General features: G+C 35.4%; 1 protein-coding gene across 9 annotated transcripts in view; it reads left to right on the top strand.

The window, feature by feature from the left end:
- LOC110465946 (titin-like) overlaps window positions 1-9,584 on the top strand; it is a 181,897-nt gene extending 172,313 nt beyond the window's left edge. For all 9 annotated transcript variants that reach the window (XM_021522217.1, XM_021522209.1, XM_021522193.1 and 6 more), the window contains one exon: window positions 6,765-9,584. In XM_021522217.1, the coding sequence (XP_021377892.1) occupies window positions 6,765-6,788 (24 nt within the window). In that variant the 3' untranslated portion in view covers window positions 6,789-9,584. The remainder of the gene's footprint in view (window positions 1-6,764) is intronic.
- The last annotated feature ends 4,569 nt before the right edge of the window (window positions 9,585-14,153 follow it).

Raw genomic sequence — 14,153 nt, 5'->3', positions numbered from 1 at the left:
CCTGACCCTATGTATGGTGTTAATACCTGACCCTATGTATGGTGTTAGCACCTGACCCTATGTATGGTGTTAGTTCCTGACCCTATGTATGGTGTTAATACCTGACCCTATGTATGGTGTTAGTACCTGACCAATGTATATGATGTTAGTACCTGACCTTATGTATGGTGTTAGTACCCAACCCTATGTATGGTGTTTGTACCTGACCCTATGTATGGTGTTAATACCTGACCCTATGTATGGTTATAGTACCCGACCCTATGTATGGTTATAGTACCCGACCCTATGTATGGTGTTAGTACCCGACCCTATGTATGGTGTTAGTACCTGACCCTATGTATGGTGTTAGTACCCAACCCTATGTATGGTGTTAGTACCCGACCCTATGTATGGTGTTAGTACCTGACCTTATGTATGGTGTTAATACCTGACCCTATGTATGGTGTTAGTACCTGACCTTATGTATGGTGTTAGTACCTGACCTTATGTATGGTGATAGTACCTGACCTTATGTATGGTGATAGTACCCGACCCTATGTATGGTGTTAGTACCCGACCCCATGAATGGTTATCATGCTAGTATCGGATCCAATATGCTTGTGTAATCAGAATTGCAAGAAATCACTGATAAAAGTTTATTAATTACATTTTGTTAAAATCACTTTCTGAAAATGCAAAAAATATAGTTAAGCCTTGATAGATTTACTGACAATGATTACATTTAAAGTTCTACTTGGAAATTTTAAAAACGCAAAAATGAATGAACAGATCTTCTGCTAGCTCAATCATTATTTTGATCATCATGCTAGCTTTATCATTATTTTGGTCATCATGCTAGCTTTATCATTATTTTGGTCATCATGCTAGCTTTATCATTATTTTGGTCATTCACTAGCTTCTTCATTATTTTGGTGTGCTAGCATTCTCAATACTTTGGTCATCATGCTAGCTTTATCATTATTTTGGTCATCATGCTAGCTTAATCATTATTTTGGTCATCATGCTAGCTTTATCATTATTTTGGTCATCATGCTAGCTTTATCTTTATTTTGGTCATTCACTAGCTTCTTCATTATTTTGGTGTGCTAGCCTTCTCAATACTTTGGTCATCATGCTAGCTTTATCATTATTTTGGTCATTATGCTAGCTTTATCATTATTTTGGTCATTATGCTAGCTTTATCATTATTTTGGTCATTATGCTAGCTTTATCATTATTTTGGTCATTATGCTAGCTTTATCATTATTTTGGTCATTATGCTAGCTTTATCATTATTTTGGTCATTATGCTAGCTTTATCATTATTTTGGTCATTATGCTAGCTTTATCATTATTTTGGTCATTATGCTAGCTTTATCATTATTTTGGTCATTATGCTAGCTTTATCATTATTTTGGTCATCATTCGACATAAAACATTATTTTCGTCATCATGCTATCATTATTATTATTTAAGTCATCATGCTAGCTTTATCATTACACCGTGGCGTCGGTTGTCCGTACGTTAACAATTTCTTTGAACGACTTCTTCTTCTTCTTAACCACTGATTGGAATTTAACTTAATTTGACTGGAAGCATCTCTAGGTGGTGGGGATTCACAATTGTACAAATGGTGGGGCTGACCCCACAGGGGGCTGAGGGGCAGGGCCAAAAGTGGGCAATTTGGCTATATTGCTTTAAGCGACTTCTCTGGAACTAAGAGATGGATATCAACCATATTTGACTGGAAGCATCCCTAGGTAGTGGGGATTCAAAATTGTACAAATGGTGGGGCTGACTTCACAGGGGGCTGAGGGGCAGGGCCAAAAGTGGGCAATTTGGCTATATTGCTATAAATGACTTCTTCTGTGGAACTGTGCCTTGGATATTGATCATATTTGGTCGGAAGCATTCATGGAAGGCAGAGATTCAAAATTGTACAAATGGCAGCCCCAGGCTAAGGGGTGGGGCCAATTTTTTTTTATTACTTGGAAATGGTTGAGATCCCCACCGTATAACCATATATAAAATTGCTGAGTATAAAAAGAAGACCGCATTTGCTTCCAGGATGGCCCTAGGGTCTGGCCCAACCTTGGATACATAGTCCCTGGGTCATAATTTTGAAACGGTTAAGATCCCCACCCCAAAACTATAAATACAAATGCTGGGCATAAAGAGACAAATGCAGTCATGATATTATAATTGATCCTGGGGTCTTGCCACAACCCTATGGATCTAGTTTCTGAGTCACAGCTTGTAAACAGTTGAGATCCCCACCCCATAACCATACATAAAATTGCTGGGCTTGAAAAATCTAATACAGACATACTACAAGAATTGGTATTGGGGTCTGGCATATTACCTTGGATCTCATTTGGAGAATATTTTGTCATGATTGCTTAGATATCCAGGTGAGCGATACAGGCCCAGAGGGCCTGTTGTTTAAGTCATCATTCTATAAAGCTTTATCATTATTTTCGTCACTGTATGTTAGATTTATCATTATATTCAGATTTTTATTTGTCCTGATTTCTTATTGCACTTCGCTTTACCTTTTTAGAACTATTTGCTGTAGAAATATACTCCACACAATCATACGCACAACATGTCACTTTTTGTGGTTAACATTTGTTTTCTTAGCTTCCATTTTGTATCATCTGAAATTCAAGGGATTTAGGTACTGTATTTAAAATGATTAGTGCCCCTCTCCCTCTTCTCTTCCCAATTCTGACCTGGCTCAGTCAATGATTTACAGTACTTTAAACTTGAAATCAGAGATTTATGTCTGGAGATCATGGCTGAACTTCCTGTGAAGACGATGAACCATTTGATATCCAAACCTCCAGTCACACTGGGATGTTTATTATGTCCTGCTGTTATACGGTAGAGACGGTTTAAGTTGCACAACTTGTTCTATCAGAACTCATGTTTTATTATCCTAAAAAACACTCCCCCTTTCAGCTAATTATAAAGTTAATTTTCCCCCCAAAAAGGTTACTTTTTCTGAAAAATTATAGCTTTTGCAAATGACGAAGATGTTGAAAATTCAGTGAGATTTGAAGCAATATTTTGTTTGTTTTAAAAGCTGCTACATATTTGGAAAAGTGTAACAAAATGTGAGTAAACATTTTCAAGAAAGACAGTCTGTATGCGGTCTTTTTTCGGAAATGAGTTTTTAAGTAATTTGATGCAATAAATGTTTCATAATCAAATTAAACATAAACTAGTTGTGGCTGTTTATGTCTTTGCTTCAGTGTTGCCCCAATTATTCTACCCCGGAATCAGGGTATCTGTCTCTCTGACCATCTCTCTCTAGAAAGAATCTTGTCTGGAAATCAACTCCTAATTTCCACCTGAATTTCATGAAACTGCAGTGTTGTAGTCACCTTACTCTGAAGTTGTGGGCCTGCACCTACTTTTCTGATCCAGCTGTTTTCACAGGAGTTTTTTTTCTCTTTCACAACATTATTCGTCAAATTTTGTCCATCCAATATTTTTCGTTGAAAATGTGAAAATCCATGGATACCATTCCCACACTCAAAAGTTATATGCACCTGTTCCCACATTTGTTTGCTGAATGTATTGAAGTTATGTCCTTTTTTTAGAACTCTTTGCCAAATTTTGTTCATTCTTATTTCAAAAGAAGTGGTCATAAAAACATCAAATTCTTTATGAAACTTGCAACACTTTGCCATTACTACAGATAGCTGTACAACACATAGCCATTACTACAGATAGCTGTCCAACACATTGCCATTACTACAGATAGCTGTACAACACTTTGCCATTACTACAGATATCTGGACTACACATTGCCATTACTACAGATAGCTGTACAACACTCTGCCATTACTACAGATAGCTGTACAACACAGCCATTTCTACAGATAGCTGTACAACACATTGCCCTCTACTACAGATAGCTGTACAACACATTGCCATTACTACAGAGAGCTGTACAACACATAGCCATTACTACAGATAGCTGTACAACACAGCCATTTCTACAGATAGCTGTACAACACATTGCCCTCTACTACAGATAGCTGTACAACACATTGCCATCTACTACAGATAGCTGTACAACACTGCCATTAATACAGATAGCTGTACACACTGCCATCTACTACAGATAGCTGTACAACACATTGCCATTACTACAGATAGCTGTACAACACTGCCATTAATACAGATAGCTGTACACACTGCAATCTACTACAGATAGCTGTACAACACATTGCCATCTACTGCAGATAGCTGTACAACACATTGCCATCTACTGCAGATAGCTGTACAACACATTGCCATCTACTGCAGATAGCTGTACAACACATTGCCATCTACTGCAGATAGCTGTACAACACATTGCCATCTACTACAGATAGCTGTATACTACAGATAGCTGTACAACACACTGCCATTACTACAGATAGCTGTACAACACTTTGCCATTACTACAGAAAGCTGTAAAACACATTGCCATTACTACAGATAACTCTACAACACATTGCCATTACTACAGATAGCTGTACAACACATTGTCATTACTACAGATAGCTGTACAACACACTGCCATTACTACAGATAGCTGTACAACACTTTGCCATTACTACAGAAAGCTGTACAACACATAGCCATTACTACAGATAGCTGTACAACACTTTGCCACTACTACAGATAGCTGTACAACACATTGCCATTACTACAGATAGCTGTACAATGCAGTGGTCTTTTTTTGTTGGTTATTTCTATGGGAGAGAGACGATTAGTCTCTCGCTTACAGTTCTGGTCTGAGTAGTCTCCCCTGATGTGTTCACAAATGTATTCCCTTACTTAGTCACTAGGTTCTTAATTCAATTAGGCAGAGCAACTTCAACACAACCTTCCAAAAATTTTCATTCAGTTATTAAATATTCTTTTTGGGTAATAAAATCATTTGTTAGTTTTTACAGACATACTTTTTCACACAACATTACAATTGCATTAACTGTAGCCTATGTAACCTTCTGTTGATAACAACTATTGTATACAAATATGTAATATATAATTTGTACAGAGCTAGAACCTGATCAGTATACGAAGTCCTCTTTCTCCAAAGAGTTGAGAATTTATTTTCTAATGTTACCTTCTTTCATTTTTTTGGAATTTTTTTGTTTGGATTTTTTTTATTGGCAATAAAAGAAATTTGGATTGACATTATATCTAGGTATATGACAACTTTTAATAAAGGAATATAGCTAGGGGACCCCGCTGGACTGTCTGACTCGCTGGACTGTCTGACTCGGGCACTGATTGATAAAGTTAATACAAGTCTGTGTAGTATCATACATACACCCACACACATTCCTATAAAACACATCTGTTTCACATCTTCATAATCTTGTGCTTTTATTCATGAACATCAAAATAATCCTAGACACCGCAAATACATTGACCAGATGTTAGATATATGGGTCAGATTTTGAAAATCTGTAGCATCCACATGAAGGATCCAAGGAAAAAGTTTTGTATGTTCAAGGTAAAAATAAGTCTAGTTCCACAACAAAATAAAGAATATAAAGAATTGATAAAGTAAACATTCAAGATCAAAGATTTGGTTCCAAATGAAGTACTGAGTACGATAGACTACTACCCACAAGATACGGGAAGTCCTATTGACACTGTGGTATGTATGTATTTTGTGCATGCAAACTGAATGCAGTTTAAGTTTAGAGCTTTACAGAATCTCTTGTGCAAAAAGAGTAATTTTGTTTTGTTATTTATACAGCTTACAGTATAAGATCAAAACTCTTAACTTTGCATGAAATAATAAAAAAGAAAGAAACAACAAAAATTCAGCAGAGCAAAATCATAGATTATACTAGTAGTCGAGTTATTTTGCAACATTTACATACAAAACTGATGAAAAAATGATAAGATATATGTAAGATATAAGGTGCATGGTTTGAATTTAAAATGCATGTAACCTTATGCTGAAGAGCATGAACTTCTTCAATAAAATTCTTATTTAATCAACCGAATCAAAATCAATGCTAACTTTGATAGTGTGTCAAATACAAGACAACGCTTAAGTATAACAGTGCAGTGTACATATAGGCTCCACTGGTATACATGTAAACAGAGGTTGGACAGGCTCGCGCTGTGTCTGAGCTGACTGCAGACAGCCATGTAAACAGAGGTTGGACAGGCTCGCGCTGTGTCCGGGCTGACTCTGCAGACAGCCATGTAAAGGCATGTAATGATGTGTCAATTCATGCATTTATCTCTAGCTTTTAAAGGTTCAAAAAGACAGGAGGCATTTTTAACATAAATATAAATAGGTTATCTGTTGATGCACTTATAACCATCAAATAGGTTTCCAGTTTACATGTCATTGTATCCTCTTATGGTAAAACTGAAAACCTTTTTATTTGTCCATTACAGGTCTAATACTAATTCATTGTTTAGGAATGCTGAACCAGACTGGGGGTCATTTTACAGTTTTCAACTTTTTCACTGGGCTGGTTTCGATGTATCTGTATTAGATTTTCTCAAATGTCATGGACCCATTTCTGTGCATATGGCCCATGGCCCCTACCCTTTATAATCCCAATAACGATGTTTTTGTGTCATATTGAATTTCATACAGCAACAGTAAACTGACATTCTCCATGTCTTGTCTCTGTGTCGAACCAGTTTCCTACCTTTAATGCTCTGGTTTCTTTGAATTGAATTTACTTCATTGAAATAGTTTTGTTTTAATTACAAAATAAAAAGACCTAAGGTTTTACTTTTTTTTATTTACAGGTCAAAAAACATGTCAGTGAATGAAGGGGTGATTTTCTGCACACCACACTTCAAACAGCTGTTTGCCAGAAGGGGTAACTATGATGAGGGATTCGGACGGAAGCAGTACAAAAAGAAATGGGCAGCGGAAGAGAATGGAGAAACCAGTTAAATATTTGTAGGATTTAAGTCATGAACTCTTCTCATACCATACTTTGTATAGCCAGCTGTCCATAATATTATTTTATTGTATTCCTTCTGGTACCACCAAGTAAATGTCGTTGAGTGTGGCAGAGGTCTGTTCTGTCTGTCTGACAGTACCACTAACTGACTGAGGTAACTGACTCAGTTCTGTGTTCCAGTATTACTGTGTTAGGAAACTTTGGAGACTTGGAAATACTGCATTTTACTTAAATTTCATTGGATGTCTGTTCTTGATGTTATGCCTTATACGCCGTTATTGTACGGTTTTCATTGTGATAGTGACTAAAGCATGGTCTGCTAGTGCTGAACAATACTTCAGGACATTGGTGAAGTCCTCCAGCTCACAGATGATGCTGAAGTTTGTACAACACTAAATTCCTTCTGAAATCTGAGTAATTTGTAGCTTGACGGAAAAGGCTTGCCACAAGATACTGGAAATAATGGATAGTGTGTGCAATCAAGACTATAATGATGATCAAATCCAATCTAATTTTTCTATATACAATATAAACAAAATGAAATGTCCGTATCACTGGATATGTTAATTACTTAACTATGTAATTGATGAAAGATTAACGTAATAAATGTCTGTAAAACTAAAAAAAAAAAGTTTTTACTGAATATGTCATAATTTTGACATATGCAGTTTAAATAATATGATAATATATTCTTTGATATTTTGATTCGTTTGATTTCGGTTTATGAAACAAATTTTGCCTTAAATGTTAAGATGAAATTGTGTAGTAAATTATCAGTGGTATCTGTATATGGACCAGAAGTTCTTTTATGATTCATGACACAAATTTTTAATAAAAAAATGTTTTTTTTGTGTTTCGGGAAATGGAAATGACACAATTCTGTGATGAAGTCCAGCAACCAAACGATATCTTTCATACTTCAGTTTTTCAAATTTTTCATCAAAATTACAAAGAAGGAATTTGAATTATTTTTTTCTGGTATCAGTACAGTACTTATGTCATTGTTAAACAGTCGCACCCGTAAAAATCTTCCAATTCCTTTTTGTCCGTTTTATACAGGTACCAGTATTTTTTGTTTTGTTTATTAATTGAATCATGAACTATGCAACTGGTGCTGCTGTGTGAGACGGAACACGATTGTACACAGTAGACATTTTATACAACCTGTGTACGACTCATTGTCTTATTCAATGTGTTTCTGTGTGAGACGGAACACGATTGTACACAGTAGACATTTTATACAACCCGTGTACGACTCATTGTCTTATTCAATGTGTTTCTCATCTAGCTTTTGCTTTTGTACGTTCCTTGACGATCTATTTTGACAAAATTGTTTTCTCTTGATATTTTATAAAATGTGATTTTGAAAAAAACAAATATATGATTGATGATGGATGAGTTAAATTACATGTTGTAGGTGATCTCAAATTACTGTCCACCTTTAACTTAAGTCGTGCTTTTGTCTACTTTTCATGCAATTTGTACGCAAATGTTTTTGGCAATGATGAAAGAGTTAAAAAGCAATTTGACTACCTGTTGCTGTAGGTAATATTGCCGTCAGTACTTGGAAGACACAAAGCCAGGAACCTTTGCACAGGTGACTCCGTGGTCGAGCTCTTTTACCTGTGTAATTTATCATCTATCTAAAAAAATGTCCAAGAAAAATCGTAAGGCCAAAAGATTTTTTTGAAATTATATGTCAATTTTCAAGGTTTTTACATTTTTAAATGCGTAGACCGTTAGAGGTCTTGACTGTATTAAGTATAGAAGCATTCATTTAATGTATTAAGTATAGAAGCATTCATTTAACAGAGGATATAACTTCTAAGTCTTCTATTACAGGCCTATTTCTACAGCAGATTACAGGCACAATTCAACAATCAATGATTTGACAAAAAATAATAATTGCATGGGGGAACATTTTGTGTACTGAATGAGAAGATGTACTGAATAAAATGCAGTAGGTTCTTAGGGTTTATTTATATTTATTTATTATAATTATTCGGATCGGGAGGTTTCACCTGAAGAAAGTTGTACATGTAAGTAACACTGTGCTATTATATGTATGGGGCCAATTTCAACAACAGGAAATGCACCCTTCTAGAAAACAAAACTGGTTTTCACCAGGAAATAAAAATAAGTCTTATTATACAGTACTGACATAGGAAATGTGATACAGGAATGATATGTAAGAACGATGGTGATAGTTTACCTTGGTAACATACGGTTGCCTAGTAACATGATGTGGACATGTCGTTGATATGTGTATGAATGTTTTACACCGAGAATTGACAATTGTTTTGTAATTGTTGCTTGCTAGCTTATTGTGTAAACGATATTATGCCTATAATTGTTGTGTATATATATTATATATAACTTTCTTTTCAGAAGCTGTCTTTTTGTAGAGCTGTAGCGTTGTAGTAGTACAGTGTATTTCATTATAAGTATAGATTTCACTTCAAAACATTTTAAAGATATCTTTCACATTATGAATTTAATAAGAATTATTTTTTCATGTTTTTTTTTTTAACATTATAATCATGTGAAGTTCAAAAACTTCCTAATCATAGTCTACATTTTTTCACAAGTGCAAGTTGAAATGAAATACCAGTGCTTGATGCATAGGAATTTTGCAATAAATAAACAAATTTTAAGTTCAGGAAGTTTTTGTGTTTTGTGTTTTTGAGAAACGGTAGATAGAAACTACATTATTGTCTTGGGTTATCAAGTGGTCATGTGTTTTACTGTTAATGCATTTGTCCTTCAGGGATGGTGTCTGCACTTGTTTTACCAACTCATGTAAAATAGGTATGATTTCTACAAAGGATTAAAGTTATCGCATGGCTTGAAGTAAAAGATTTAAGCCCTCTCGAACTAACGATAGGAATCAAGTATCACAAAATTTAATCTACAATATACGTACACTATACTTGTGAAGAAGTCATGTAAGAACACTATGCTGAAGGTCATGTGGTTCGAATAATTTCCTACTGTTGAGTAATCAAAGAAATATATGAATATGAAAGTTTTATTTTGATTTGGTATAGTAACAAACTACAAACAACTAAGCTCTAATGAGCTTTTAACCGAATACATACAAGCATATTTTTACAACAACATAAAAACAAAATCATGCAAGCAAACTAAAAATAGAGAAAGCACACATAAAAGTAAGCAAGCACTAAAAATGGCAGAGCAATTATTTATATGCAAGCATATGCAATAAAGAAGGACAATAATAATACAAAGGCACATTGAAATTAGCTGAAAGCATATCTGCAGAACAGCGGCATTCTGAGCCATTCCAGGACTGTATAAGAATCTTGAAATGAGAGAAACTGTTTTCCGTCCTGAATTGGTCCGGAAGACTGTTCCACAATGTAGCAGCAGCAAATTTAAAACTTTTTTTACCATAGGTTGTAACTTTTTTTACCATAGGTTGTAGTTCTTATATTTGGAATGTCCAATACATTATTATATATGAACAAATATTTAGATTGTTTTACCTTTAATAAATCTTGTAAACATACAGGTGACAGCTTATTTACAATTCTAAAAGTTTCAATTGCCATTGTTCTCATTCTTCTGACCTGCAGAGAAGGCATCTTCACCTTTTCAAGTAAATTCTCTTATGAGCTTGAAAAGTCTCCATATACAAAACGGAGTGCTCTTTCTTGCACTTTTTCTAATTTTTTTTAGAATTTTTCTCTGTGCAGAAATGCCATGCCGAAGGGCAGAAATAAAAATTACTTAAAATGAAAGAATGAAAGATGGTTAATTTACTCAGTCTGTTCAAAAAAGTGCTTAAACGTTTGAGAATATTCAGTTGCTGGGATGCCTTCCTGCAAATCTTCCTTATTTGTACATCAAAATTTAGTTGGTAATCAATATCTATGCCAAGCAATTTAACAGTTGTTTCACATGACAGTCCAGTGTTTTGAATACGAATACAAGGATTTTTACAATAAGTGTTTTTACCAGCAGCCAAAACTTGAAATTTATCAGGGTTTGCTTGCATCTTATTTACCCTGAACCAATCTATTAGTTGAAGTGACTCAGATTCCAATGTTGAAATTAAAATATAATCAGGACTACAGAATGAAAGGGTATTATCATCTGCATAATTGTACAATGAACCCTCTTTAATAAATTAAAATGTCATTTATAAAAATGTTAAATAGAAGGGGCCCAAGGATAGATCCTTGGGGTACCCCTCTCTGGATGTCAGCCCAGCTACTAAGAATAGAATTTAATTTTATCTGTTTTCTATCGGACAAATTTGATTTTAGAGCAAAATTTCATGTGGGAGGCAGTCAAAAGCTTTTGAAAGGTCCATCAAAACAGCAGCAATATAAAGGTTTTTATCAAGTGCTAAACGCCAATCTTCAAGTAGTCTTAGTAGTGTGGTTTGACATTCCTGTTACTTACCACTATACCAAGTGTAGAGAGCTTCCTGTCACTTAACAGTATACATGATGTAGAGAAATCCCTGTTACTTACCACTATACGCAGTGTAAAGAGGTTCCTGTCGCTTAACAGTGTACATGATGTAGAGAAATCCCTATTACTTACCACTATACCCAGTGTACAGAGATTCCTGTCACTTAACAGTGTACATGATGTAGAGAAATCCCTGTTACTTGCCACTATACAAAGTATAGAGAGCTTCCTGTCACTTAACAGTGTACATGATGTAGAGAACTCCCTATTACTTGACACTATACCCAGTGTAAAGCGGTTCCTGTCACTTAACAGTGTAAATGATGTAGAGAAATCTCTGTTACTTACCACTATACTCAGTGTAAAGAGGTTCCTGTCACTTAAGAGAGCTTCCTGTCACTTAACAGTGTACATAATGTAGAGAAATCTCTGTTACTTACCACTATACTCAGTGTAAAGAGGTTCCTGTCGCTTAACAGTGTACATGATGTAGAGAAACCCCTGTTACTTACCACTATACCCAGTGTAAATAGGTTCCTGTCACTTAACAGTGTACATGATGTAGAAAAATCACTGTTGCTTACCACTATACCCAGTGTAAAGAGGTTCCTGTCACTTAACAGTGTGCACGATGTAGAGAAATCCATATTACTTACCACTATACCCAGTGTAAAGAGGTTCCTGTCACTTAACAGTGTGCATGATGTAGAGAAATCCCTGTTACTTTCCACTATACCAAGTATAGAGAGCTTCCTGTCACTTAACAGTGTACATGATGTAGAGAAATCTCTGTTACTTACCACTATACCCAGTGTAAAAAGGTTCCTGTCACTTAACAATGTACATGATGTAGAAAAATCCCTGTTACTTACCACTATACCAAGTGTAAAGAGCTTCCTGTCACTTAACAGTATACATGATGTAGAAAAATCCCTATTAATTAACACTATTCCCAGTGTAAAGAGGTTACTGTCACTTAACAGTGTACACGATGTAGAGAAATCCATGTTACTTACCACTATACCAGGTATAGAGAGCTTCCTGTCCCTTAACAGTGTACATGATGTAGAAAAATCCCTATTAATTAACACTATTCCCAGTGTAAAGAGGTTACTGTCACTTAACAGTGCACATGATGTAGAGAAATCCATATTACTTACCACTATACCAAGTGTAAAGAGGTTCCTGTCTCTTAACAGTGTACATGATGTCGAGAAATCCCTATTACTTACCACTATTCCCAGTGTAAAGAGGTTACTGTCACTTAACAGTGCACATGATGTAGAGAAATCCATATTACTTACCACTATACCCAGTGTAAAAAGATTCCTGTCACTTAACAGTAGAGAAATCCCTGTTACTTACTACTATACCCAGTGTAAAAAGGTTCCTGTCACTTAACAGCGTACATGATGTAGAGAATTCTCTGTTACTTACCCCTATACCCAGTGTAGAGAGCTTCCTGTCACTTAACAGTAGAGAAATCCCTGTTACTTTCCACTATACCAAGTATAGAGAGCTTACTGTCACTTAACAGTGCACATGATGTAGAGAAATCTCTGTAACTTACCACTATACCAAGTGTAGAGAGCTTCCTGTCACTTAACAGTAGAGAAATCCCTGTTACTTTCCACTATACCAAGTATAGAGAGCTTCCTGTCCCTTAACAGTGTACATGATGTAGAAAAATCCCTGTTAATTAACACTATACCCAGTGTAAAGATGTTCCTGTCACTTAACAATGTACATGATGTAAAAAAATCCCTGTTACTTACTACTATACCCAGTGTAAAAAGGTTCTGTCACTTAACAATGTACATGATGTAAAAAAATCCCTGTTACTTACTACTATACCCAGTGTAAAAAGATTCCTGTCACTTAACAGTGTACATGATGTAGAAAAATCCCTATTAATTAACACTATACCCAGTGTAAAGAGATTCCTGTCACTTAACAGTATACATGATGTAGAGAAATTCCTGTTACTTACCACTATTATCATTGTAAAGAGGTTCCTGTCACTTAACAGTGTACATGATGCAGAGAAATCCATATTGCTTACCACTATACCCAGTGTAAAGAGGTTCCTGTCACTTAACAGTGTACACGATGTCCAGAAATCCCTGTTACTTACCACTATACCAAATGTAGAGAGCTTCCTGTCACTTAACAAGTTAACAGTATACAGGATGTAGAGAAATCCCTATTTTTTACCACTATTAATTGATTGTGGAGATGTCCTTCTTACTTAACACTATTTTTAGAGTTGAGGGAATGCCAACTTAGTCACCACTTTACCAAGAGAAGATCAACTATACATACCACTAGACAAAAGGTAGAAAATTGACTACTCGCTTGAGAATGGAAAATGGTTGTGGTGCACAATATGTGGACCGAGCGACCTCCATCGTGAGGTTTGTATTACCTAGAGGATAAACATTAGAAGCAGAGGACAATTAAACAATATCAAAAGCATGCCTGTTATTATGTAATAAACAGTACAGTAGACAATGAGCTATGTTGACCAGCATTCGTATTATATCACAACCACAAATGCCTGCCAACACATGAAACAATAGGTTTGTTTCCACACATGCCTTGGATGCAGATGTAATTACAAAGAATGGTGCCATGATAAATGTTATCAGTGACATTTCTTCTGTTTTATTTTATATACTGGATGTGTTGTACTACATATGCTAGGGAATTACGCTTGGCGTTACAGTTTTACACTAGGTGTGTCAGACCTTGTTACACTAGCTAGGTGTTAGAGAATTACATGTACAGG

The sequence above is a fragment of the Mizuhopecten yessoensis genome, unplaced genomic scaffold, assembly GCF_002113885.1.
Source record: "Mizuhopecten yessoensis strain PY_sf001 unplaced genomic scaffold, ASM211388v2 scaffold1595, whole genome shotgun sequence".
Lineage (NCBI taxonomy): Eukaryota > Metazoa > Mollusca > Bivalvia > Pectinida > Pectinidae > Mizuhopecten > Mizuhopecten yessoensis.
Note: the sequence above shows the minus strand (reverse complement) of the source record. Positions and strands in the feature narration are given on the sequence as shown.